The sequence below is a fragment of the Theobroma cacao genome, chromosome 1, assembly GCF_053813885.1.
Source record: "Theobroma cacao isolate CCN51 chromosome 1, ASM5381388v1, whole genome shotgun sequence".
Classification (NCBI taxonomy): Eukaryota; Viridiplantae; Streptophyta; class Magnoliopsida; order Malvales; family Malvaceae; genus Theobroma; species Theobroma cacao.
In genome coordinates this window covers 10,498,635-10,525,915 of record NC_142639.1, presented here as the reverse complement: position 1 = coordinate 10,525,915, position 27,281 = coordinate 10,498,635, and the positions used below count along the sequence as shown (strand labels likewise).

Sequence of the window (27,281 nt, the reverse complement as noted above, 5' to 3'; positions counted from 1 at the left end):
CGTCATTAAATAAAAAGGTAGGAAGAGCAAATAGGCAAACCACAAGAAAAAAAGGGTTAAAGACTTTAAACGACCTTAAAAGCTTATCTCTTGAATATAGCAGTTTCTTTATCATAGAAACTCTAAAAAACTATGCATATAAATCAACTCTGCTATACCTCCTGAAAACACCTTTATCTTCGACCCTACTTGCAGAACCCAAGTCAAAAAGCCTTGACCATATTCTTCTTCCACAAAAATGCATCGAAGGGTTTGAGATTTTCTCAAAATCAATCAGATCTTAAATTTAATACTTCAACCTTCCATTTTTATCAATGGATTACCCATATTCGAGATGGAACTCAACGTTCTTCCTCTAGACCTAATGGCTACAAATTATCCCTTATCAACATAGAATGCAATAAACTTCATATAGCAGCTTGTCCAACCTCAAGCATTTTCTCAAACTACCAGCTAGTAATCATTAACTTCAAGTAAAATAATGCTTCCCACAACATTATCAATCTCAATTGCTTCTCCCAAATATCCCTTGGCTATGGAAACATTTCTAAATATCAATAAGATTGGTTCCCAGTTGAAACAAAATGATCATAGAACTGCTTAAAGTCCAGCAGTAGCCAAATGATGTAGCAGAAATCTCATCAGACCACATTTGAACGATAAGTTATAATTAAGGTAAACAACAGCATACGGGCTGGGATAAGGAGAATTCTATGGGACTATATATGATAGACAGATTATACCTTCAGGTGGCAAATTTATGTCTCTCCTGATAAAGAAGTTCTAATGGCTACTGGAATCATTTACGCAATAAAAATGGTCAAAAGTATGCAATTAAGAAACTGATAAGGATCCAGGCCAAAATATAGAAACATGGTGTGAAACTAAATACAGAGTATAACTGTTTCAAATTTTATAAACCACATCAAAGGGTTGTTCATTGCTCAAGTACCAGCTTATATCATCATTTAGATTTCTCCAGCAAATCGTTGTAAATATAGTTTAATGCCCAATAGAACTAACAGTAACAGAGTTTATTCTACATTCAATGATCATCCCACTGTCATGGATTGCACCATGATTTAGTAAGTACCTCATTCAACTATATTAGTAGAATTCAGCAGAACATGCAGACAATATAACAGATCCTTTTCTCATGCGGTGGCAGATTCTGCAATTTGTTTGGCTCCAAGTGTCTTCTCATATTCCTCAATGGATTTGAAGAGCTCTGAAAAGTTGCCTTTCCCAAACCCTCCACATCCACCTTTCTGGTATTGCTTTCCCTGTTCATCCTTGAGCATGCACCCAACTCTCTGAATTATCTCTATGAAGATTGTTGGCCTACCAAAAAGTTCCCAACTGAAATTAATCAAAAACAGAAATAGATATATGCATATGAATTAAGTTTCCCTTCTTTTTTCTAATTCCTTTGTCCAATTTGCTCTTTTCCCCTGCTTCGTTCAAGATCCTTGTCATAGTTACCTTTTAAGCAGAACAGTGGCCAAGCACTCCCAACATCATAATGATTATATAAATAAGATAATCGGAAACTAATTATATGTCCAAATAACTCAAAAAGGATGTCAAAACTATCTTTATTAGTAATCTACGACACTAGGATGGAATTTTCAATACCAAATTTTGACACAAAAATCCCCTATGATAGCTTATAGATATAAAACGTTTTAGATTAGAAGATAATTAAGCCGTTTACTACTTAAAACAATAAAAACCTTTTAAGATACATAAAACCTTAAGCTAAAACCTTTTAATATATATATTTATTCTTTTGGGTAGTCTGACCTGCCAATGCTTTAGCATTTATATTTATCATATTCTTATTTATAAACCAAAAAACACCCAAAATTTGAAGCCTATGTTCATAAACTAAGACACTGAAACTAATAAGATTGAAATCATTGAGAGGGGCACATACCTATCTCCAACAGGCTTAGTGAAAATCTGAAGCAAAGTCCCTTGATCATCTCTATCAACCAAAATCCCCAACTCTTCACAGTCCTTAATCTGCTCATCACTCAAAACATCTCCGGCCCTAGTCTTCAAATTCTTATAGTAAGTAGGCGGCGGCGACGGCATGAACTCGAAACCCCCGACCAAACTTCTCTTCCTCATTTCTCTCAATGTCTTAAATATATCCTCACTCACCAAGGCCAAATGCTGAACCCCCGCTCCTTCATTGTGTTCCAGATAAGTTTGAATTTGGCTTTTCCTCTTTGTTCCAAACACTGGCTCGTTCATTGGGAGCAATACCATTTCATCGTTGTTGGCTAAAACGAGCGAGTTTAACCCACTTTCGGTTGTTCCCACATCTTCGGCTGTAAACTCCGCAAACTCATGAAAACCTGTGAAAGATTTAACGTACGAAACTGCGGGGCCCAGTTCCGGGACATTCCCGACCGCATGATCGAGTCTTCGGATTCCGTAATCCAGCGGATAAGAAAGGTTGTCTTCTATTTTTTCGAAGCCAGGCAAGAAGAAGAAATCGTGGTCATTATTTTTATTGTGACTGATGTAACGCAAAACGACGTCGCCGTACAGTTTGACCTCGGAGAGGGTAACGTTGTCGCCGAGCACGACAGGCGGGGAAGAGGGTAGCGCGCCGTGGGAGACGCTGGTGGTGAAGGCGGTTTCGGCGTCTTCCACTTCGATGGCGATGGCCCGGACGGCGAGGCCGTGGGAGGAAGAGAAGGAGCGGCACGCGCTGTGGTCGAAGGTGGGGATGGAAGCAGTGGAAAGAGGAGAGAGGCTTTGCGAGTGGGCGATGGAAGGGGAATAAGGGGCGGTGAAGAGAAAGTGGAGGTCACCTGAACGAAGGAGGTAAGAGGCGTGGGTTAAGTTCCCGGTGGAAAGGTCGGATTTAGCAAGAAGTTGCATCCCGAGTCCCCAGGAGAAACGACGAGCGGTGTTGGTGGCATCGCTGCACCAGAACTCGATGTGGTGGAAACGTTTGACGTTGAAGCGGTCGGACTTGGGATTGGTCCGGACGAATTTGGAGAATCCGACCAGCTTGAACTCTTGGCTGGAGTTGGACAGAGTTTCTTTGCCCATTTTCTTTTATTATTATTATTATTAGTAGTAGTTGTTGTAGTATTATTTTGTTGCTTTGGTTGTGAGGAGGCTGCGTTAAATAGGAGAGAAAGGAAGGCGGGGCAGGCAGCGGGAGACGTGACGTGGGGAAGTAGTATTGGCCAAAGCGCTAAATTTTGCATTTTGTTTGTGTCTGTGTTGTTTTGAGGTGGGGGTGATGGGTGGGCTTTATCTGAGTCGACTCATCCTTTGAGCTTTGATTTGAAACGAATAATTTATTATAAAATAATAGAGGGAGGGAGTGTGTCAGTGGGCAGTTCCTGTTCCGTGACGTGATAGGATCAGGTTACGAGTCAGCGTGAAGGAGGGCAGAATGCGCCCACACGCACATTCAACGCTCAAGACTCAACAGAGTTTTAAACGTTCAAGCTGGTGAAACTCAGACTCTGCCACTCAGTCGGGCAGGCTTCATACGTTATATGTAGTTTCAGGTGGGAGTCGTTAACCGGTTGATTTATTTTAAACACTATACATTCTCACTGAATATTATTATATTAATTTTTAAAAATTGTTAGATGTATTTTAAAGAGTATGTAACTTAACTACTTTTTAATCTTACTCTAACTTTAATCTGCTCATAGAATTTAAAAAGCTTTAACTTGATCAATGCATTTAGATTTATATTTTTTATTATTTAAAATTTCCAAAGAAATACAAATTAAAATTTTTTATCTTTTGATTTGAAGAAAAGATTAGATACGACATGACTCATTTTATTTCGTTATTTCGTTACAAAAACTTCATATTAACATCGATTGAAAATTTTTTCCTCGGGCCACCTCTTGGTTTTGAGAAATGAAGTTTCAATTTCCGTACCAAAAAAGCGCATTAAAATATAATAAATAGGCACTTCATTAATGGTCTGGTTTGTATCGACCTAACTTATTTGGCCCGGCTAAGCTTATAGGGAAATGCTAGTTCGTCAAATGATGGTCAACACGTGCAATAAAGAGAAATTTAAATAGACTTTGTCAATTTTGGTATAATTAAACTACGTTTAATAAATTTAATTACAAAGGGTCTTAATTTCCAAAACAAATATTACAAATTATCTGATGTTTTTAACAAAATTATTAAATTTATTGACGGGAGAGTAGAGCACGGAAGAGAAAATTTTACGTGAGGCTTAGTATTTTTCTTTTTTTAATTTTATGAATTGTTAAAAGGTTAATTGAGAAGTATAAAAGCATTATTATTATTAAATCCTTTCTATATTGCCATTCTCAAATAACCTTAAAATTTTTAGATTTTTTTTTTTTTGAAAATCCAAATGAATTTCTTCAATATATGTTAATAGAAATAAAGTTTTCCACGGCCAAATACCTAACTTCAATTTTTAAAAGAAGAAAACAAAAGCCCTTTCAGGAGGGCAAACATCCACCTTCCTCTACCAACTCTATAAGGGCATAAACACAAGTACCTCTACCTTTATTTTGTTGTGAATACTAATAAATTGTGTTTGGTAACACCCATCTTCAAGAAGATTGAATGTTCAAACCTCTTAACTCTTTTTGTACCAAACCTAAAAAAATCATTTCTTTTCTTTTCTTTTCTTTTTTAATGAAATATTTCTCTTATTAAACTTTTTCCAAATACACAAAAATTGAAAACCCTTTTTTAATTGAGTCTAAATGCAACTTTTCCTGTAAATTCCTTGGAGCCCAAGCCTTTTTTCAATGAGTCAAGAGTCCCTAAACTGCGATCATCACAAGGTAATTAAGTTCATAATTCTTAGTTGGAATAAATTTTGTAACAAGTGCTTGTTTGGTTTTACTTTTTTTTTAACTTATCTATTTTTTAAAAGTAGAAGTTAAGTCAAATAAGATTTTAAGAAATTCTTTAAAAAAAAAATTTTTTTAAAAAATCAAATTTAAAAAGAAGCTTTAATTAAAGCTCTAAAAAGGAGTTTCTTTTTATGGTCTTTTAAAAACACGTTAACTTTTAAGAAGAATTTTTTTTTATTCTAAAATATTCTCATCTATTAAAAAAATCTTAATATTATCCTTTCAAAAAACCCCTCTCTCAATCGATCTCTCTTTTCTCCATTTTCTGCAAATTACTTCTCTCCAATGCAAGTCACAATCTACTTTTCTCTCCAAAGACTACTTAAAAACTAAAAAACCTAGCAACAAAATAGAGAAATTTGGAATCTTTTTGTTCTTACAAAGATTAAGAGAAAAGAAGATTTAAAATTCAAAGCTACACTCACTTAATATTTCTTCATTTTCTTTTTGTTTTGTTTTTCGTTTTCTTTCTTCTTCTTTTTTTCGGGCTTTGGAATCTCTCTTTATTCTCAATTCAATTATATTTTAATTTTGAGATATGCATTTGAGTTCTTGTTAAACAACTTAGAGAATCAAAGCTGTCATTTTGGGTTCTTGGTAAAGATCCTACACCTTTTAAAATTGTTGTATGATCTTGAAAGGATCTTTTATTTTGAGTTTAGATCACCATATGGTTGACAAACTAGTATGGGGTTGTCATAGCCCAATTTTCAAGCCATGACTAACGCATGGGCCCAATGAGCATAGCCTACTAAGCCCAAGCAAACCTTTTATGCAATCCCGATCATCATTCCCAACCATCATTTCTAAAACCACATATTGTAATTCTTAATTATAAATATTTCGATAACATTTTATAGCAACCCAATATTCACATTTGTATTATGTTAAAATAATGTCATCCATTTGCCAACCTATAATGGTATCAGTAATCAAATATACATATTTGATTTTTAATATGAATCTTAGTGATCTACATTACTTATATGTATACACAAGCATAAGACTCTTGACAGTCAGCGGAGTGACCTTGGGTGAAGGTACAGCTACTAGATGCCATAGTACTTACCAAGAAGGCGAGCATACGTGGAGAACTCAATCTAGGTCCCAACTGCCTTTGAATCTGAAAACATAAAATTTAAAAAAGTGAGTATAAAACTCAGTGATTGAACATAAGAAGAGAACAAACAACCGATACGGAAAGATTTTGAAAACATGATGCACTTTTGTTAAAAACAATGCAATTTAGTTTAATTTCTTGTAAAACCCCATAATTCAACCTTTGATTATTAAATCCCTTAGTGTTGAAAGATCCATGATAAACCATGAAGTTGAAAAGAATGAAAGTTTCAGCAAATGTCCAAGCAAGACAAGCAAAACAAAGGGTTTCTCGCTGTAGTGAAAAGGCATTCTTAGTTTACATATGTTTTGATTTTCCAAGAATATCTTCTAATACATAAGTCCAATTGACATGATTTTTATGTCATTAGAAAGCTAAGAGGCTGGGCTACAACTTTGATGTTTACCAGTTTGCCCAGTTCTAATCGGAAGGTGGTCAAAATCTTTGTCAAAGTAAAAACACTACATTAGAATTTTGGAACCACTTGAGAATTTCTCGCTGCAGTGAGAATCCATTTTCGCTGCAGTGAAATTCCTTGCTGCAGCAAGAATCCATTCTCGCTGCAGCTGAATTCAGAGAATGGATTAAGGTTGCCTACTCGAGAGTTTCTCGTTGTAGTGAGAAACAGAACAATTTAGTTAAAGGGATCTTGTTACATCAAAAAGCCATTTTCTTGCCGAAATGAAAAGCAATTTCAGAGCAATTAACAATACCAACATACAACACAGTCACAAATATTTTCATAAACTTTCTATAACATATATATATATATATATATATACATTCATCATCATGCATACCATCCTGCCACACTCAGCTCATGTGCACTCCCTACTCGCACATAACAGGGTCATCATCAACTCATGTGCACTCCCTCACCTCACATAGTTGGGTCATCATCAGCTCATGTGCACTCTCACACCGCATATAGCTAGGTCATTATTATCGCACAAAAGGAGCATCCAAAGCATAATATACATATCAATATAATGTGATAACGCATGAACTATTCATATTACACATTTCATAAGATAGAAACATTTTATCAAGGGCTTGTTCCCCAAGTATATTTTTTAAAAAACAAATGAAACTTTCAAATGATTTATTTAAACATGTAGGCACTTACCAAAATATTTTGAAATGCAAGTTCACTCACCTTACGATAGCGGGATATTACATTGCTATTTGTTCGAAGGCATATCTAGCTATTCCTACTTGCCGATCGCTCGTTATTTCCCCCAGCACACCACCATAATACGCTACCTTTACTGTTGCACTTCTTAGCAACAATCCCAATTCAATATCTTTAGCGTACAGCATTTATACTTTCCTTTTTCATTCAATCACAAATCCTTATTCAACTAAACTTATCTTGACATAATTTTTACCAAAGTTGCTTTTATCCCTTGCTTGCGTAATTCTTTAAATTATGATTACCGGCAACTTGTTTATGACTCTAACACATATATAGATCTTTTCTAAGGATATTTATCAAGTTCAACCATCCTTTCCACAACAACCACAATTTCTCACAATATGCCACTTAAAATGTCAACTACACAACATTACCCAATTTCTCAAGATTCATCAACTACACTTAAAACATCATTTATCTTTACCTTTATGGTTGCTTGACCCGTACTTGCACTCCAATATTCCTTCAAAACACTAATCATCAAGCTGCCAAAATGATTCACACATTATTTCTCCAAAGATTTAACCAACCACGAGCTTAAAACACAAAAATCCTTACCTTAGCTTGCTTGAATTACAAAACCAAGCTTTTCTTCCTTTCTTTCTTTTTCTTTCTTCTTCTCCTAGGGTTTAGATGTGCTGAAAATTGGGGCTAGAAGCTGCGGGTTTAGTGCCCAATAAGTTTGGAGAAGAAAGAAGTAAGAAAAGAAAAGAAATGAAAAGAACCAAGGAAAATCACATGAAAAAATTTGATTTTCATGAACTTGAGATGAAAATGGCGTTGGAAGCTTCAAGAAGAAGAAGAAAATATCTTGCTGGGGGAGATAAGGACAATCATGGCTGATAAAGACGAGAGTCAAAGCTTCTTTTGGAAGCTTTGACCAAACTTTACGTAAAATTATCGTTTTACCCTCCAAGTTTCTTCCCTTTTTAATTTAGTCCCCCCAACACTCTTTTAACTCCAGTTACCTTCTATTATCTTCTTTTACACATGTACAAACGAAATATAAAGCTTGTACTTCAACGTGGTGTCTCCATAATATTTAAAGTATATTTTTTTCCCTCGTTAGCTTTATTTAATAACGCGTGGGCCCCACTAGCTTCATTTTTCTCCAAAATTTTCTCGTTTTTCCTCTCCTCCACTTAGATTAACTGTATACTCCTTCTTCATGAAAAACTTCGATATTGAATAAAATATTAATATTTTAATATTATTTTATTAATAAAATATTATTTTATTTCAAAATTTTTCACTTGTCCCCTTGGTACCCAAAACACCTTATTATACCTCAATTCACTTCCAAATCACTTTTTATCTCACAAATTCTTTCTCGATAAAAATATTATTACTTTATTATTATTTCATCGCGTGCGAAATATTTTATCTTAAAATACTTTTTTCACCTTTTCGCACCTTTAAACATTATAATTAACCTCATTTGACATCCGATAAGCTTCATTAGCCACCATGTCAAAGTACGGGGTATTACAGAGGTAGCTCTACATTCTAGTAGTCTTATCTAGTTGCTTTTGTTCCAATATTATCATTTTTTTATTCCAAACTGTATATATTGAGTTATGATTTGTATCGAACTTTATTAAAGTTGCAAATGATTAAAAATGTATCCAAATAACTAATTGTCACTTTCTTAGAAACTATTATTTTTTGTGGTAATTTTCTTATTTTCGAGTTTTGCTAAAAGTGTCCTTGAATGTTTCGCTAGAAGTGTCCCTGAATGTTATGCAGGATTTGGAGTCATCATTCATGTAGATGATTTGTGAGTGACATATACTTGTGTGAATTTCGAACATCTTCTACCTTGTTATGCATCTTGATTTAATTGTGTTTGGTGTAATGCATATGCGGTCCTAATGGACCATCTTGGCCAAATGATTAGTTCTTGGATAATAATGATACAAGATTTATTGATTTATATGTCTTGTTGTAGTTTATAGCTAATCAAGAAATGTCTACATCTAATTCTGAAATTTCAAAAAACTAAAACATAATGCGAAGTAGGTTTGTATGGATGAAATTTGTAAGTGTGGAAAATCAAAAATTTCATTCAAAACTAGAAGATGAAAAGTTGTAGTAAAGGAATTTAATACTCGTGTTAATAAAAACTATGCCCAAAAGCAATTGAAAAATAAACTAGATAGTCTAAGGAATGAATGGACTTAATGGAAACAATTGAAGGGTAAAAAAATAAGTTTGAGTTGGAACCATGGGACGGGAACTATCAAAGCTGATGCCACATGGTGGGAAGCCAAAATAAAAATAAGTATTTTAAATTTTATGTGTTTCAACTATTGTAAATTATTTTACATACGCACATCGTTTAAAAGTTTCTTTCTTTTTTATGCTTGTGAGTGGCAATCCAAAATATGCCAAATATTAGTATAATGAGCTAGAACATGCTGATGAATTGGAGTTTATGTTTAGGGATACAATAACCACCAATCAAAATACATAAACACCAGCAATGGGTGACTAATTAAAGATACTGCCAAATCTGCAAATCTAACTTCACTACAAAACAGTGTTAAATCTGATGCTAAAGAAATCAATTGTGATGAATATGACAACCCTATGGTAAACATCCAAAACAAGAGGGAAAAAATGGTGTCAAAAGAAATGAGGAAAAAGTGGCAAAGGGTAAGGCAAAAACTGAGACTGCAACAAGCTGGCAAAAAACATTGGAACGATTGTGTGAGGCAACAGAAAGTCATAACGCAACTCTATGTGTTGAAATTTCAATATCATTGCAAGCCATAAGACAATATAGTATTCTGGAGTGCGTTCGAGCATTAAAATCTCTACAAAATGAAGGGAGATTGAATGCAAATGAATTTAATTTTGCACTGCAATTGATTAAAAAGGAAGAAAATAGTTTCATTTTTATTTCTTTGCTAGATTCAAGTGATAAGTTAAACTGGATTCTATAGGAGCATAATATATCAAGAAACTATGGTGGGAGTAGTTGATTAGTTTAGAATTTGATTTGTTTATTTTAGGTTGATATTGAACTTTTAATTATTTTGTCTTTGTATTTGTGTTGCTTGTTATATGTAATTGAATTAGTATTTGAAAGAATTTGCTATTATCCATGTTATATTTATTTGAATTGTTATTTGTATTATTTGATTTGTTTGAAATAATATTTTTTTTGTTGATATATTTGGGTTTTTACTTATGTGTTTTAATATTGTCAAACAGATGTCTTCTAATAAAGTCAAAGCATCAATACAAGTTATAAAAAGAAGAAAACGTGCAAGGTTTTATCAAATACATTTATGGAAGAGCTGCTAGTGCAATTGTATATCACATGAAATACTTAATAAAACAAAAAAACATATTCAGTTATTATGATAGGTGAAATTGGGTATATGAAACTTTACAAATTCTGAGTAAAAGTTATAAAATGTTTAGGATGAAATTACATGTATTGCAACTTACAAATATATTGATGAATAAGGAATGGTTACATCCATTTAAAGACATTACAGATCCATCTAAAGACATCACAGCATTGGAGGTGGTCGTTATGTTTCTTTGGACTTGTGCATATAACAAAACAAATCGTAATGGCCAAAATAAATTTGAAAAATCGAGAGAAACTGCAAGAAAGAAGTTTGGTGATATGTTAGATACTTTATGTTTATTGACCAATGAAATTATCAAAGCTTTAGATTTTTAATTTGCAAAAATTTCATCCAAAATTAAAAATGATTGTAGATATTGATCTTATTGTCAAGGTGCATTGATGCTATAAATAGATTACATGTTCTTGCTATTTTTCCTGCAAATGATCATATTCGTTTTATTAATCGAAAAAGACATCCAACACACGTCATATTAGCATGTCACTTTGACATCCTATTCACTTTTGTGGCTTTCGATTAACTTGACATTACATATAACACTTGTATCTCTTCAAATATACTTGATTAAATGAAAAGTGTATTCCTTCACCTTCCGAAAGGTACAATTTACAATTTTTATGACATAAAATTTGTCATTCTATATATTTATTTCTTAAATTTTTTTAATGAATTAATTCTAAAACCTTTATTTTTTTCTTAAGTAATAAATATTAAAGTAAATTATCCCAACCCCTTAAATTTTAATCGAAATTACAAAAAAAATTCACTAATTTTCTAAATAAACATATTACTCTAAACGTCTAAACAACGTTAATATTAAATATAAAATGTCCAACATATCCTTCTCTTTTCTTTATTCTTTTCTTTTCTTTATTCTTTTCAAGTCGACCAACATCTCTTGCACCGATGGACCACCCAAGACTTCCTTAGAAAGCACCAAATCAATGCTCCCTGAGAGCACTAGAGCTCTCTTAGAGAGCCCAATAAAGAGCTTTTTTAAAAAAATTAATAAAAAATTAATAAAATTATAAAATAATTTTTTTAAAATTAATAAAAAGTAAAATCATTTTTATAATATTACTATGTAATCAAACTAACGAAAACACTAACGGTTAATTAATGACTAAATCTATGTATCTAACGAAAAATATTTTTTTTGAACAAAATGCCTATTTTAAAAACTAATGAATTTGTTTGAAATTCAATTAAAATTTAAAAAAAAAAAAGCATTTTATCTTAAATATTATGTAGTTGATGCTGATTATGCTAATATAAAAAGAAATCTATCACCTATAAAAGTGAAAAATATTACATTCTTGATTTTAGAAGTTGCAGTAAGTAGCAAAAATATAACAAGTTTTGTAAGCTTAAAGAACTAATGCATTAAAACCAGTAACCAAATCTGGCGATGATTCCAGACAGTGAAAGCCTGAAGCAAATCAGGCAGAAAGTGCCTTGGCATAGTTGTCAAGCTGTCCCGGCCGAGCACTTTTATCTGCAGAAATTTGCTTTCATGATATTGCTGAAATTGCCCAGTCCGGCTATACTGCTCCAGTCTGTAGAGCTTCTCCCAGAGGAACTGAAGCAGCGTTGACTTTCTGAGCCGTCACTTGGATTTGGCAGTTCCAGGAAATTAGCCGTGCTCTATACAGATACTTCATACTTTTATTTACACGAATTGGCAATTTTAATGGTCGTTACACACTTAACAGAAGATCTTCCACATTTTGAGAATTCTCAAGTGCCACAATATGATTCTTGAATGAAGCTGCGGCTTCTTCCCTCTTTTCTAGCTGCCCCAGCTTGTCAAATACGATGGCCATCAAGTAGAAAGCTTCAGCTGCTAATTCATGATACTGAGCAACAAAAGCAATTTCATCCCATTACGCAACGGTCCATAATACACACGAAAATTTTAATACAAGCACAAAAGCAAAGCAACAGAGCATAGGGAAAAATGAATATTCATATTTAGAAGTGGTATTGTACCCATAATATGTCAATTAATTAGGCCATCTTTAAACAGCAATGGAAAGTGTTCACAAAGTGGACACCAAAAATGGAGCCAACCTTTATATGATCAGATGAATACTACTTGTGTTCAATGAAATGCATAGATTCTTGTTCCTTTCTTTGTATGGAATTCTCATGCCACTATTTCATACTTTTTATGATCTATATGTAAATTAAGGTATTTAAAACAATTGGAAATGACTAAAATAAAGAGCAGAATATGCTGAAACTTGAAGAAATAAATGCTGTGCACTCCAAAATAAAGTCAATTGAAAGAGTGATAAAGAGAGAGCATCTAGACATTCCATATCAAAAGTCAACTAACCTCCAAAGCTTGCAACTCATCTGAAGCTTGCCTTAAGGGATCCAGCACAACCTCAGGATTGTCAGAAACTGATGAGGAAAGTCAACAGGGGAGTGCAGTGTGATTAAGTACATAAAATTTTCCATTCAAACACGCTTAACAGAAAGAGGATATGACAAGAGAGAGAGAGAGGGAGGGAGGGAGGAAAAGAAAAAAAAAGTTAAAAAGGAAAGGGTAAATTCATCCTTATCCTCAAAGTTGGGATCTATTACCAAAAAAACTTCATCCTTCAATTGCAAATCATTATAATGCTAATTATGTATTTGTTGCAATATTAACTTTAGTTAATCACTCTAATAAGATGAATTACAACTTGAGCTTTGTACATCATTTGATAAAAGTTATATTTTAGACTGTTCGAAAGCCTGTTCTCAAAGAATTTAAACTGAAGCACTTCTATCCAACTTATTTGCAGCTTAATTCAGAGTGACCTATGAACATACCCTGCCATTGAGAAAAATCCCATCATACCAGAGTTATCTACATTTTCAAATCTTTGTAAAACTTCCTCCATTAACTTCTTAGCAACATCTTCATTCTCACTGCCTTTACCAGCATCTTTTCCATTATCTTTTAATAATACGCCTACATTTTCATAAACAACTTGTAAATACACCATTCATTTGCTATATATAATTTCAAATTTTATTAAATAGTCCTTGCTTTGTAACTTCATTTATTAGGTGAATTTTCTATCTAATAAAACAACAATGATTTCCGCTCATCTTACACTTGATAAAGCACACCCTTATTGAGGGATTAATGTCTTGCTCTCACTCCTCATTTGTCAAACCTAGAGTCCTAGACTTCAATTCCAACATACAATGCTCTCCATTTGTTCAACATATCCTGCCAGAAAGCATGGTAGACAATAACCTTTTATAGCTACTGCTGACTCCAAAAGGAACATCCCCAATATCCCTTCTCAACAAAAGTCCAATCAAGATTTAAATTCCAACATACCATGCTCTCCAATCATTCAACATACCCTCCATAAAGCATTGTTGACAAGAACTTTTATAGCTACTGTTAATTCAAAAACAACTCCCTCCATCTTCCTTTTTAACAAAAACCCAAACCAGGACAATTCAACAAAAGTCCAATCTAGATTTAAATTCCAACATACCACGCTCTCCAATCATTCAACATACCCTGCCACAAAGCATAGTAGGCAAGAACTTTTATAGCTACTGTTAATTCAGAACAACTTCCTCAATCTCCCTTTTTAATGAAAACCCAAACCAGGACAATTTTGGTCTCAACTGCTTCTAAGCTTAAGTTAGTAATTAAAAGATAACCGTATGGTACTACGGTTTATATAGTAAGCTGTATCTTAATGCATAATGGTATTATTGTTCACCTTTGTTCTCATGTCCCTCACTTGTTCCTCTTCATTGAGTATTTATTGTTAACATTTAAATTTTTCTTGGTAAACATAACCTTCATGAATCTTTCTCTTTTTCATTCCTTTTGAAGAAAAGGAACCTTCAGAACTTACTATGTTTCTAAGCCCTCTTTGCATGACATTACAATTAATCATTCAACTTGAGCTCAAGTTAGATGAAGTCCGAGCAAAACAAAGTTTAATACAAAAAGGTCTAGATCCCACTAATATTTGATTAAACCTGAGAACAGAATTAAAGATTAAAAATAGATAAGGCAAAAAGTTGACAATCTAACAGGTTTTGATAAACCTTTCCCACATACCAACCCACCCCAATTCTCAAATTCCTTAAAAGAAGAGGAAAGGGAGAAAGGAAAAATACAGGGCATTTGCTCTACTTGAAAAATTAGGTTGGAATAAATGCCATACGGTGGGGCAAAATAAAAATAACATACCTGAGAAGTTTGGATCTGAGAGATAACATTTTGCTTCTGTAATATAGGCCCGACCACTGAGCTCCAAACCTCCATGGCCAAGAATCATTGGAAAAGCACCATGTATAAGACTTAAAGCTGTCTTTGTATGATTTGATCCAAGCGAAAGCCATAACTCAGCCAGTGTAAGGGTTGCTGATGCTCTAAGTAGATCCAAGTTAAATGACTGACAATATGAGAGGCTCGCTAATGCATATGGAAGGCCCACAACAGCATTTCCTGATTTCTAATGACCACGAAAAAAGCAAATATCATCTTTTCAGCACTTTGCAAAAGAAAGAGGGGCAAGATATTATAGCACATGACAAGGATGCAAACAATTGCAAGCCTGTGTGACTAGGACACAGATTGAATGTTGAACCAACCTATCCATCTATTTCACAATAACATAACCTATTTAAAGTGTCAATATATCAAAACTGCCAAACTCCAGCCTCATAATCATGTAGCTCTTTCATGAGAAACATTGGCATGAAAAGGTTATTCATTTCAAGTAGAAGAAAGATTTGAGAGGAGGCTAAAAGGTAAACAGAAATTTATATGGGCAGTGCAGTAAAAAAGATTTAATTTGAAAAATCTGTTAAGAATGGCCTTCTGGCTGACGCTAATATTAAAGATCTAGTCTATGATACAACAATTTTTTCTTCCCCAAGGCACTCATATTGAACAAATAGCTGAGATAGGATGATCCTAAATAAATGCTTGTACAAGGTAGGGATAGTACCAATTGGGCACAAAAAGATGGTACATTTTTAAAGTGATTTGGACGTGTGAAGCAAAAGGCCTAGAAATGCCCCTCCACAAAGATGTGACATAAGTAAAATATGTGTCAGAAGGAAGAAAGGAAGACTAAATAATCAAAATGGAGGAGACATGCTTAAGGTGGTTTATATCTCTGAAACAAAAGCCTAGAAATGCCCCTTGACAAAGATGTGTTGTAAAGAAGATGCCTATGTCACAAGAAAGAAGAGGGTACCAAAATGACAGTAAATTGAAACTATTGGAAATAACCTTATTTTAACTGATCTTACTCAACATAAATACCGAATATATCACAATGATGTAATATGATTCATGTAATCCATCTTCCACAGCAGGAGAGTGCTTTGTTTGTTGCTTCACATTGTTGGAGAAACCAAAATAGATATGGTGGAAAAAATGACTTTGCTTTCTACAGGTTTTACTTAGGAAGCAATATGTAGTCCTAAACAAAGCAGAATAATTTAGCATGGCCAATATAATAGACTCCATGCAAACTAAAGGCTTTGTTTGTTGTTTGTTTTAGTGGTCGACACATTAGATACCATCAGCTGAACACTTGTAAGAGGGCATGGACCTCCAAATAGAAGGAAATACATACAACCAACTTGAACATATTCATGTCCAGCACTCATACCCAAGAATGAATCAAGACAGAATTTAATTGACTTCAGTTGATTTCTATAGAAAAGAAGAAAATTTTACACCAACAAGCCTAGTTCTTTAAAGAAATTCAGTTTGACTTTTGTGGGCAACCATTAAAAGATTCCGTAGCCCTAAGGTACAGTGCTTAATTTCTTCTTCTATTTAACAGAGTTGGACCTCAATGCACAAACCATCAAAATATAATTTGTTAACTTACCCCTGGACCTCTGGTCTAGTTTCATATCATATTTGACCCCCACCCACCCCAAGCCTGCCCCCTTCTTTGGGAAGGAAAGAGACTTACGTGGTCTGTTTAAAGTAAGTGTAAATAATTTCATGCAAATAGGTACCCTTTATAATAGCACTATAGATAGCTAAAATTTCAATTTATATATGTTCCACCTCTAATTGCATAATATAGCTATCAAATGCATTATCATACCATGTGAATTTCAGCAAGCAGAAGAAGAACAGATGCACTTTCAACTTGCAGATTGAATTTGTAGCACATGCAAAAGAGGGAGTGTGCCACAGCTGCTGCCTGCAAAGATCATCATGGGATAACAAATATGGAAATTCAGAAACAGTTAAAATATATTGGTTAATATTAGAAAATAAGGAACCAATGAATAGCTATGAAATTTAACAACCACCAAAATCAGAACAAATTCCCAATTATTACATGAGTTGAAGAAACAAATCAAGATCATCACTTTCATTTAGCATAATTTTAATAGTATTTTGGTAGCCTCTAACCCTCCTGACAGTTGATAAATACTGACTGACATATCCAATATTTGTATTCAATGTTTTCCAGACTCCACATTCATTAACTCCCTAATTTTCAACATGCTGTGTGTTTGTGCATATGCAGAATAATTGAATGAAAATTTCTGCAAGGATTGACACGCATCAAAAACCTCATGCAAACATAGATACATAAAAAAAAACTCTGGTATCACCTTCAGTTTGCCCCTCCTTTCAAACTTACAGCAATTGTTAACCAAATAATTACTTCAAATTGCAATACACACTTCATCTCTACCTCAAATTTTGGAAATAGAGCAAACTAGCTACCACACAAGAATGTGGCATGCATCTCATGCACAAACCTGGCTAAACTGCTTTGCCGCAAGCAATGTACGAGCATGGCGAAGGCTTGCCTCTGTCTTCAGATCCATGTCCACAGCAGTTACAGATGACGCCAAAACTCCAAGCTCATCGCATACTTGTTGGGCAAGCTTGAGATGTCCTCTAGTTATCATAAGAAAAATATGAAAACAATTCAAAACTTACAATAAATATGACAAAAGCACTATATATAAATTTCAGTATGTAACTGTACCGATGTAATGCACGCTCATGGAGCAGCTGTAACTTCAGGATCAATATCCATGATTTGGAGACACATAAAAACTTCTCTTCCGCAATTTTAAGAGCAGCAAAAGCCTCTAGAAGCAAATAGATTTAACAACAAATTATAAAAATTTGATAAAAAAGTGCAGTGATAACAAGAATGATATGCATATACACATGGGTGTTAGCAAAGGAATCTATAAGGGTGTGCTCAAGCAGTTCTATCTGAGCATGAGCATTTCAAACAGATCCAAATAATCACATAGATCAGTTCACTTCATTCTCTCTAGCTATTGCACATCCTTGAAGTATATGTCAGTGCCCACATGAACATGAGACACAGAGAATCTGGATGCCATCTCCATGCTGTATTCTGCTGAAGGTTATTACTATCTAAAACCAGATATGTAACTAATATTTCAAGTTACAAACACAAAAAGAGAGGTACTCTCAAATATTAATAAAACTAGAACCAAATATATAGACATCACTTCAAAAGCAAAAGAAAAAAAGTCCTAACCTGTTTTAACCAACAATTAGTAAGAAAAACAAATTAACTGCAGGGAGAAATGCTGATAATAAGGCATTGAAACATTTGATCTGACCTTTGTAGCCTTTAAATACTGCCAGATGTTGTACAAGCTTCACATATACTAATGCTGCATCAGATGAACTGGAATGTCCAATAATGGTAAACCTCAAGTTAAGAGAGACTCAAATGGATAAAGCACACACTAATAATGCAAAATAGAAATATATAGTATATAGCCAACTACTAGATTGTTTTCATGAATAATACCTTGAAGCATCAGCGAAGCAAGTTGCATAAACTAAAGCATTCACTCGAGCAAGTGGGGCGCTGGCAAGAGTACACAAGAAAAAGAAGAAAAACATCAAACAAGCAATTAATATGATTTAATCAGAGCTAGAACAGGAATTAAACACACAATCAGATAAATGAAATATGAGTCTTCATGCTTTAGCCAATTGCAGGGGGAAATGACAAAGTCAGGCTACATCCTGTGTTCACAAAATGCAGAAAGAGTGGCAGGAAAACCATAAAATGAAATCAAATAAAATGGTGAAGAATGAAGAGTGGTGAGGGTAGTAATGCAAAGAGCAAATTCCTAGTTCTACTCATCTTGCCATATGATGAAACATGAGGAAGAAAAGACAAGTGAGGAAGGGAGAATTGATAAATTTGATGTTTACTCATGGAAACACCAGGACACCTAAAGGCACGTGCTAGCATCAAGAAGCACATGAGAGTATTACCAAAAGGACCAGAAGCTTACATTCACCAAGTGAATCTCCTACTTGCAGACTAAAACTATCAGTCAATCGCTTTTATAAAAAAACCCTTGATGTAGGTTATGTTGAAAAGATATGTACAATCAACTAGAAGAATGACAAGTCAAAACTGTATGATCTTAAATCAGTGCAAAAAGGAACAAACAAAATCTAACAAGTGCTTGTTAAATGTCACCTTCCATATATCTCCCATGCAGTAGCACGATGTAAATATGAAGAACCTACTAACTGCAGAACAGATCCAGGAATTGAACTTGGTTGTGTACAGAATAGGAAAGGATTAGAATTGTTCCTAGAACTATTATCTTGAGACAGCACTAACGAACCCATGGGCTTTTGCAAGTTCTTAAGCCATGCAGTACTAAAAGCACCATCTGTTGTCATTGTAGAGCCTTCGCAACAAAATTCACTGATTAAGTGATAACCTAACCTTAGTTCCTGCAAAGATTATACATAGTATGAAACAAAATGCAATCACAAAAGTGCTCGTATATACAAGCAACAAGCATGGTGATAAACAAAACTACATTACCTTGCAAACACTAATTGGGCATGTCCTAAGCTTCATGGAAGCCTTGGGACCAAATGATAGCAGAGGTCTCTGCACATGCTGCACGAGACAATAAGAAGGTTCCATATTCACAAAAGAATAAAAAGATTAAAGAATTAACAGATTTAGAAATTGAAAGAACAAAACGGAAAAAGCCCTCACTCTATGTACCACGGGTTTCATTAACCTTACAAGAACCAAGAATATAAGTTCCGTTTCAGCTACATCTTAAAAGATATCTTCATGACTCATTAGGAAATATACACAATGATAAGAAGAGAACCAAGGCTATATAAAAATGGAAAAGATTGGACCAATTTACGGCTGAAATTTTTTTCTTTGCCGTATGCACTCTAGCTCTTTCTTGTATTTTAACAGCAAAGAGCTGGGTCAATAGGACAAATTTCTTAACTAGATTTAGGGTTATATGAACCCAATAAATAGAAAGTAGTAGCCGATTATTGGGTATACAGAGTAAACGTGTCTGATACGATATGATAGCTAGTTCATTCTTGTTTTGCCCATGAATCATTGGAGTTAGAGAAATTATATGACTAACAATACGAGTAGAGCATGCAGTGAGTGGGCTGAAGCCAGGGGACAAGGGTGATTTTTCCAATGCCTGGTCACAACTGCCTGTAGCTTATTCTGTTAAGAAGTTCCTATATGTTCTAGATTTCAGGAACTTCTTTTCTTCGGGTAGTAGTTCCCTATTCCTTTTTAAGTTCTTATAATGCATACTTTTGGCATTTTTGGATGCTCATTAATTATGAGGACTTTTACTTACGAGGAGAGAGAGAGAGAGAGAGAGAGAGAAAGAGAGAATCCCACCACATATATCGTATCCAACAAAACACAAGTTCTTCAGAGGAATCTTATTACATTGATTCATGGTAACATTCATCATGATATTCCCCACAAAAGTACAAACTTATGCATTAAAAACTCTGAACCTATGATATTACCCAAAAAAGAACCTCTCTTAAAGCACCAACAAGCAAAGATCATTCTGATGCTACAACATAAGTGATAATATGTTCATGAAAGGAGAAAAAGTGAAAAAAAAAAAAAAGAAAGAAAGAAAGAAATTTAAAACTTTGTAAGTACCCCATCATAAAAGCCACATGAAATGGTGGTAACTTCCATAGGGTTTATGAGTTTGTATATGTGCAAGCTTGTTTGTGCACACGAATATCTCCCTCACATCATTTTATCAACCAAGGGAGTAGAATATTGCATTTCAATTTAGCATTCTAAATCTAATTATCAACATAACTCAAAATCAGTTGTAACAAACTAGTGTCAATTGATACCAGGCTTATGAGGCTCATTTGGGACTACAACTCAAGCTCACTTGCTCATGAGTAACCAAAACATATTTCTATGCAATTCCAGAATAAACATATTTGATTACTTCAGATTCACATCACAAGTTGGAAATACAGAGATAATAGCAAAAGTGTAAAGAACTGAAGATAATGAAACAGTTCTACATGAACACTAAACTCTCAAATCCATTCTGTCTAAACTGCTAATAGCATCCAACAAGCAATTCCCAACAAATATAAGATTGTTGTTTTACCAGATATACTTCATCTTCCTACAGAAAATACATGAGCATGGCACCAAAAGAAAACTTTAAATAGCTACAAGTTTATTAAAATATTCTTCATCATCAATCAGCAAAATCGCTGATATAGATGTCTTCCTCATTCCTGGGGAGAGGTTCTCCATACACCTAGTTAGAGGTCTCTGACAGCAATGCTTGTAAGATGGATAATTCAGAATACTCTTAGAATGTTTAAATAAAGTTGTTGTTCTCAAGCCTTGACCGAATGTTCTAGCACTTGCCCTAGAAAAATCTCCACTTTGGCAGATTTATGTGCAAGAACATTTCAGTTTGTTCTAACCAGTTCATTACTAAGAGAATTTATTATATACTAAAAAATGTTCTGGCTAAAGAGCAGCTCAATGTTACATCATAAAATAACAGAGCTATAAAGACTTAGCTGCAGCAAATCTCATCCCTAAGAAAATAGTTTTATCTTAACCAAGGGCAGAATGAATGACAAACGCACATCAGTTATAATGAAGGCAGGAAAAAATCAAGTCGTAGAGGAAACTGCGCATTATGCACTGATACCCATTCTTACCGTCAAATCAAATTTAGCCATTGAAAGATGATTGGCAGCTACCAATTGTTTCAATTTTAAACTCTCTGCTCTCTTTAGAGATCCTTTCAAGAGAACAAACAGTTGTTGCTGGACAGACAATGAAGTGCCTACACTGGTCATCGGAGAGAATGGCGATCCAAGTATTCCACTGGTGGTTGAGAAACCAATTTCAGACAACAAGTTGGAGATAGCTGCTAGGGTGTATGCCAGACAAGTATCATTGCTGTGCTGCGAAAATTCAAATTATGTGGCCTAATAGTATGAAAAGCATTTGAAATAATTGGAAAATTAACATTCAATGCCATCAGGCTAATAGAATGAAGTTACCTGTTGGGAGACACGAACAGCTTCAGTAAGGACCTGAAATCATCACAGAACAATCACCATAAGCAAAAAAAGTGAGCCTGTCACTAAGGCTGGGCTGAGTTTGAGGTTGGGGCAAGTTAGGCAATGGTTTTCCCAATTCATCTTGGGACATGAAGCTCTTGCCAAATACAGGCATCTAAACATATATATCAACTGAGCTCAGCCTACCAAAAGTAAGAGCATCAGGAGCTCTGACTGGCCTTGGCATAAAGATTTATTAAGCAGCATATGGAGACAACCTAAGACTAGGCATTGTTTTTAGGACAAACATCTTTGACAGAACTCAGCCAATCCCCCCAACTTAATAAAGGCACAGCCCAAAATTTTCAAGACACATGGGTAAGCCTTAGCCACCGCAATCCAATCAACAATCCTACTTGCCACCACAACTTTTTCAGTAATTGCCACGCAAATCTAGGCATATCATAGGAAAGTAAGTCCTGCAGTCATGCTTACCTCCAAAGCCTGCTTAGGATGCCCAAAGTGAAAGTGCATCATCCCCAAACATAACAGTGCAATCTCATATCTTCCAAAACTATTGCAACCAGTAGGAGGAACAAAATCAAATCCCTCAATTCCTGCACTATTGTGCCAAAATTTATCAGAATGGTTCATTTCTGCCAAATAGCTTCTTCCACTCTATTTAAAAGCCAAGAGAACAATAAAAGAAGATAGCTCAAACAGAAACATATTCACAGACATGTATGAGTCTAGGGACCTATTAATATTGGTGGATACTCATGCGGCACCCTAAATAGGGTTTACTATTTAAGGAAAATAATACATAACAACTCTTAAAACAATTTAAAACATCAGAGAATGTTATTGCTTCCCCCAAACCCATTCAAAGCAGAATATGAATGTCAAATATGGCTGGCACATGAATCTGTACAAAGTTTAGCTATCCCTCAATCAAAATCCCTGATAAGTCCATAGATTCTTTCACCTTCTAAAAAAACAGGACTCTGACACCCATTTCCATATGCAAAACCAAATATGTTAATTTGTACAAGAAGTTCTGATATTATGTACATCTCAGTCCTAATAATGCTTCACAGTCCTGAACTATTACATGTACCAGCACCAGTTTTTAAGTAAGAGACTAACACATCCTAAATAAACTAATCGCATTAACAAAACAAGTGGAAGCAAAAAATATTAAGATAAAAAACTAAATACGTTAATTGATGAAGAAAAGAATAACGAGCACCAAAGGACATTAGGAACTGCTATAAGTACAATAAGCAGTACACTTGTATATAAATAGGGAAAAAAAGGAAGTTCCAATTCACCTGTAATCAAAGTAACGATGAAGATTTTCCAATGCAGAAAAATAGTCATCATGATACAGGCTATTCAAGTAACGCAAAAAGTGAACCTGCATCATAATATAACAGAGGCAAAAGGTATTAGTGCTGGAGTTCAAGTAATATGAGTCACAACACCAAATCAAAGCCAGAAGAAGAAAGAGAGAGCATGTGGAACTTAAATAAGCAAGTCAACCTACACGATGTAGCTCAGGGGCCAACTTCTGAAGTTGCCTTAAAGTCAGTTCAAAGGCATTTAAAGTGAAAGAACTGCCATGCCTGCCACAAGAAAATGACTTGCAATCTAGTTCAATTTAAATAGCATTTCAAAAAGTTAAAAAAATGTAAAATGTCAACAAATGGCTTACTTTTCAATCGCATCAGCTTGCTCTGTCAAGTAGCCTTGTATTTGCCAATTGGTGCGCAAAAATACCCCACCATTGGGATCAAAATCTCTCAGTAAATCGCCAGAAGAGGCATATGAAGAAGATTCTCTGCCTTTGTCATTGTGTTCTGATTTAGGGTCAGCAAAAACCTCAATATCTGCATGTGTAATTACAAAACTGATAAGCAATAGACTAGTACAATGGTACGGATTTAACATAAACTCACCATAATAACGTCACAATTAACTCAATTTTGATAAATGAAACAAACATTCAAAGCCATAAACTCTAACCCAAGACACCTTAAATAAAGCAAAAAGTTTAGCAACCAGAACAGAAACCTAACTATTCAGTAGGCATATTAAGTGACAACCGATGAGCAGAATAGTATATAAAGTATCATCAACCAAAGGAAACAAGAGTATCCTCCAGTTGACACCAAGTGCTTTTTGCATTACTTAAAAGCTTGTCACTCTTAGACAGTGTCCAAACAAAAATCCCTTATATTCATTTTAAGATTGATGAAACTAGATGTGAAGTCAACAAATAGATTCATTGGCTTCTAGTGTACAATTTTTGTGATTTAATAAATATTATTAGCAACATGCCAATGAAAAATTGCACTAAAAATCCTACCATCATAAAAAATGTAACCATTAGTCTCCTGTTCAAGCAACAGAGTGTAATAACTTACAATCACAAAAACATGCTTTACACGTATAAAACTACCTTCAACCAATGTTGATAGCTCCTTCGGAAGATGAAGATGAAAAGAAACTTGTTCAGTGGCTCTTTTCCTTGCTTCCATTTCTTCATTTATTTTTTTAAAAACAAGATTGAGATCCATGTTCTCATACTCAGATAAAGATTCCAAATCATTACCAGAATCGTCTAACCGGCGCAACTCATATGATGAACAACTTGAAATGGCTTCCTTACAATAGATCCCTATATTTGTCAAAAGATGGCAGATACCCTGCATTGTGTGACAAAATGCAGTAGCATCAACTTAGTCTATGCTTAAACAAGAATCTCTCAAACAGCCCATTCAACCTTCTATTTACACCCAAAAAGGAAAATGGTTAGAAAAACTAAGTGAGAAAAGAAATTATAAATACTTAGAAGAAAAGCATAGAACAGGGGTTTATAACATTTAGATACAATATGTACAAACTCTAATGGTAGAAAATGTAACTGCATTCAACTGAACAGCAGTTACCAGAATGTTAATTTAATTGCTAACCTAACACTTGCACCCAACCATCAATATCAGGATATAGAATGAAAGGTATCAACAAACAGAGAGGGCACTAACAGAATTTTACTTCAATGGGCAGCACAAATCTGAAATGGTGATAACAGCCACATACTCTATCTCTATTGTGATTCTTGCATTGTAATTTCAAGTATATTTTAGAAATAGCAAATAAACCATGATTGGAACAAAAGCAAAGAGTTGCAAACGAGTGCAAGCACCAACACAATTCAAAACATGATATGTACAACTTAAAAGGCAAGATAGAAATACCTCAAAAGTTAAGAGGTTGAAAGCAAGTATGCAACGGCGAAGAAACATCCCCAAGTTACTGTTTGGGTCCAAAATGACCTGGTCATCTTCCATAACTCCTGAATCAGGTCCTCCAAGTATTCCTAAAAAAAGTTATAAATAAATTAACAACAGCAAAAGAGAAGAAGAAGATGACAAAGTGATATAAACAAAAATTAATAAATAAATAAATAAAACTAACCTCGCATATCGTTAAAGAAATTGAATAAATCATCAGGTGATGATAAAGACGATAGCCGACTAGTTAAATGATCAGTTAACCAATGATCCAACAAACCACCAATCTCCCTCAATTGGCTAATGAGTTGATCTAATTTTGGCTCCAAAATGTCATCACACGACTGCAACATGAAAATTTGATAGTGAAAACGTCAAAATGCAACGAAATAATTCGCGAACCAGAAAAGACTAAACTTAACCTTCGATCATTTCGTAACTATTGCAACTTGCTTTTCCGATTCCGGAAGCAAAAACTGAAAGTTCACTTGCATGCAAAAGCGAACATTATTTTCAGAAAAAAAAATAGAAATAAAAGGAAAGCGTTAGAATACCTTGGTGAGAGCTAACAAATACAAGCCCAGGCGGTTGTGTTGAGAAACGGAGGAGAAAGGGAAAGGGACGGAAACTTGAGAAGGGGAAGCGTAGATCTGAACCAAAATGCAGAGAGAAACTTTGTGTGGGGTTATCGCAAAGGCACTCGGTAGTTTTAATGCTCCTGCCATTTCTTTGTAAAACAATTGGGAAATTTGAGCACTGAGTGAGTGAGAGAGGTTTTTCTGGTGTTTATTTTTTTGGTAAAGAACCCAACTCTTGCTATTTTGCTTTTAGGGGTTTCAAAAAAAGTACCGCCCAAACTCTGCTCCATCCGTCGCCCTTCCCCACTCTAACGGCAGAGAAAGGGTTGTAGGAAACAGCTACGCTCCCATTCCAATCATTTAAAGCCACGTTACTGTAATAGCAAGTTGGTTTGAGAAATAAATAAAAATAAAATAAAATAATTATTATGTAAAAATAAAATAAAATAATTATTATTAGTTTGATATAATGAATGAAATTTAATTGAAATAATTATTATGATTTATTTTAATGTATAGCTAGTAATAATAATTTTGAAATAAATAAAAAATAAAAATATCTTTTATTATATATATATATGATTATTTTATTTTATTTTTTTAAAATTTTAATATTTTATTTATAATTTAATTATTAATATTATAAAATATTAATATTTTATATATAATTTAAATGTTATTATGATTATTTATTTTTAAATTATTTTATTTTTAAATATTAACAATATATAATTTATTTAAAATATAAAAAATTGATAGTTTAAATATTAATATTTTATTTATACTTTAATAATAATATTAAAAATAATAATATTTAATTTATAATTTAAATTTTATTTTGATTATTTATTTTTATTTTATTTTATTTTATTTTTTAAATGTTAATCATTTATATTTTATTTATAATATTCATAATTTGTCACTTAAATATTAATATTTTATTAATAAACTAATTATTAATTTTTTAAAATATTAATATTTTATTTATAATTTAAATTTTATTATGATTATTTATTTTTATTTAATTTTATCTTTTAAATATTAATAATATATTTTTTAAAATATTAATAATTGATTATTTAAGTATTAATATTTTATTTATAATTTAATCATTAATATTATAAATACTACTATTTTCTTTATAATTTAAATGTTATTATGATTATTTGTTTTTATTTTATTTTTTAAATATTAATAATTTATAATTGATTTAAAATATTAACAATTAGTAATTTAATTTATAATTTAAATATTATTATGATTAAAATATTAATACTTTTAATTAATTTTTAAATTCAAAATATTTATAATATATAATTAATAACTTAACCTTTTTATTTTAATAAGATTTATTTTTTCTCTATTTGCATTTTTCATTTTTTAATTTAAATTTCAGTTAATAATTTAAAAATTAATATTTTTATTTATAATTTAAATATA

General features: G+C 33.4%; 2 protein-coding genes and 1 long non-coding RNA gene across 3 annotated transcripts; all 3 read right to left on the bottom strand.

Moving 5' to 3' along the window:
- Positions 1-879: 879 nt before the first annotated feature.
- On the bottom strand, positions 880-3,130 carry LOC18612224 (4-hydroxyphenylpyruvate dioxygenase-like). The gene is made up of 2 exons (XM_018119638.2): positions 1,937-3,130; positions 880-1,341 (listed from the first exon to the last, which is right to left on the bottom strand). Exons 1-2 carry the CDS (start codon positions 3,067-3,069, stop codon positions 1,155-1,157), a joined length of 1,320 nt encoding a protein of 439 aa, XP_017975127.2. The 5' UTR covers positions 3,070-3,130; the 3' UTR covers positions 880-1,154.
- A 2,671-nt stretch (positions 3,131-5,801) lies between these two features.
- Positions 5,802-7,923, bottom strand: LOC108661777 (uncharacterized). The gene is made up of 3 exons (XR_001927572.2): positions 7,766-7,923; positions 7,632-7,692; positions 5,802-6,015 (listed from the first exon to the last, which is right to left on the bottom strand). It is a non-coding gene; the product is annotated as an uncharacterized LOC108661777 (long non-coding RNA).
- A 3,934-nt stretch (positions 7,924-11,857) lies between these two features.
- Positions 11,858-26,170, bottom strand: LOC18612222 (anaphase-promoting complex subunit). The gene is made up of 20 exons (XM_007048896.3): positions 25,818-26,170; positions 25,448-25,607; positions 25,228-25,349; positions 24,429-24,675; positions 23,682-23,856; positions 23,514-23,592; positions 23,299-23,384; positions 22,463-22,589; positions 21,968-22,000; positions 21,620-21,868; positions 19,449-19,526; positions 19,092-19,354; positions 18,405-18,464; positions 18,211-18,278; positions 17,595-17,700; positions 17,362-17,503; positions 16,692-16,790; positions 14,807-15,071; positions 12,929-12,996; positions 11,858-12,446 (listed from the first exon to the last, which is right to left on the bottom strand). The coding sequence occupies exons 1-20, from the start codon at positions 25,986-25,988 to the stop codon at positions 12,288-12,290; spliced, it is 2,757 nt and encodes a 918-aa protein (XP_007048958.2). The 5' UTR covers positions 25,989-26,170; the 3' UTR covers positions 11,858-12,287.
- Positions 26,171-27,281: the final 1,111 nt, after the last annotated feature.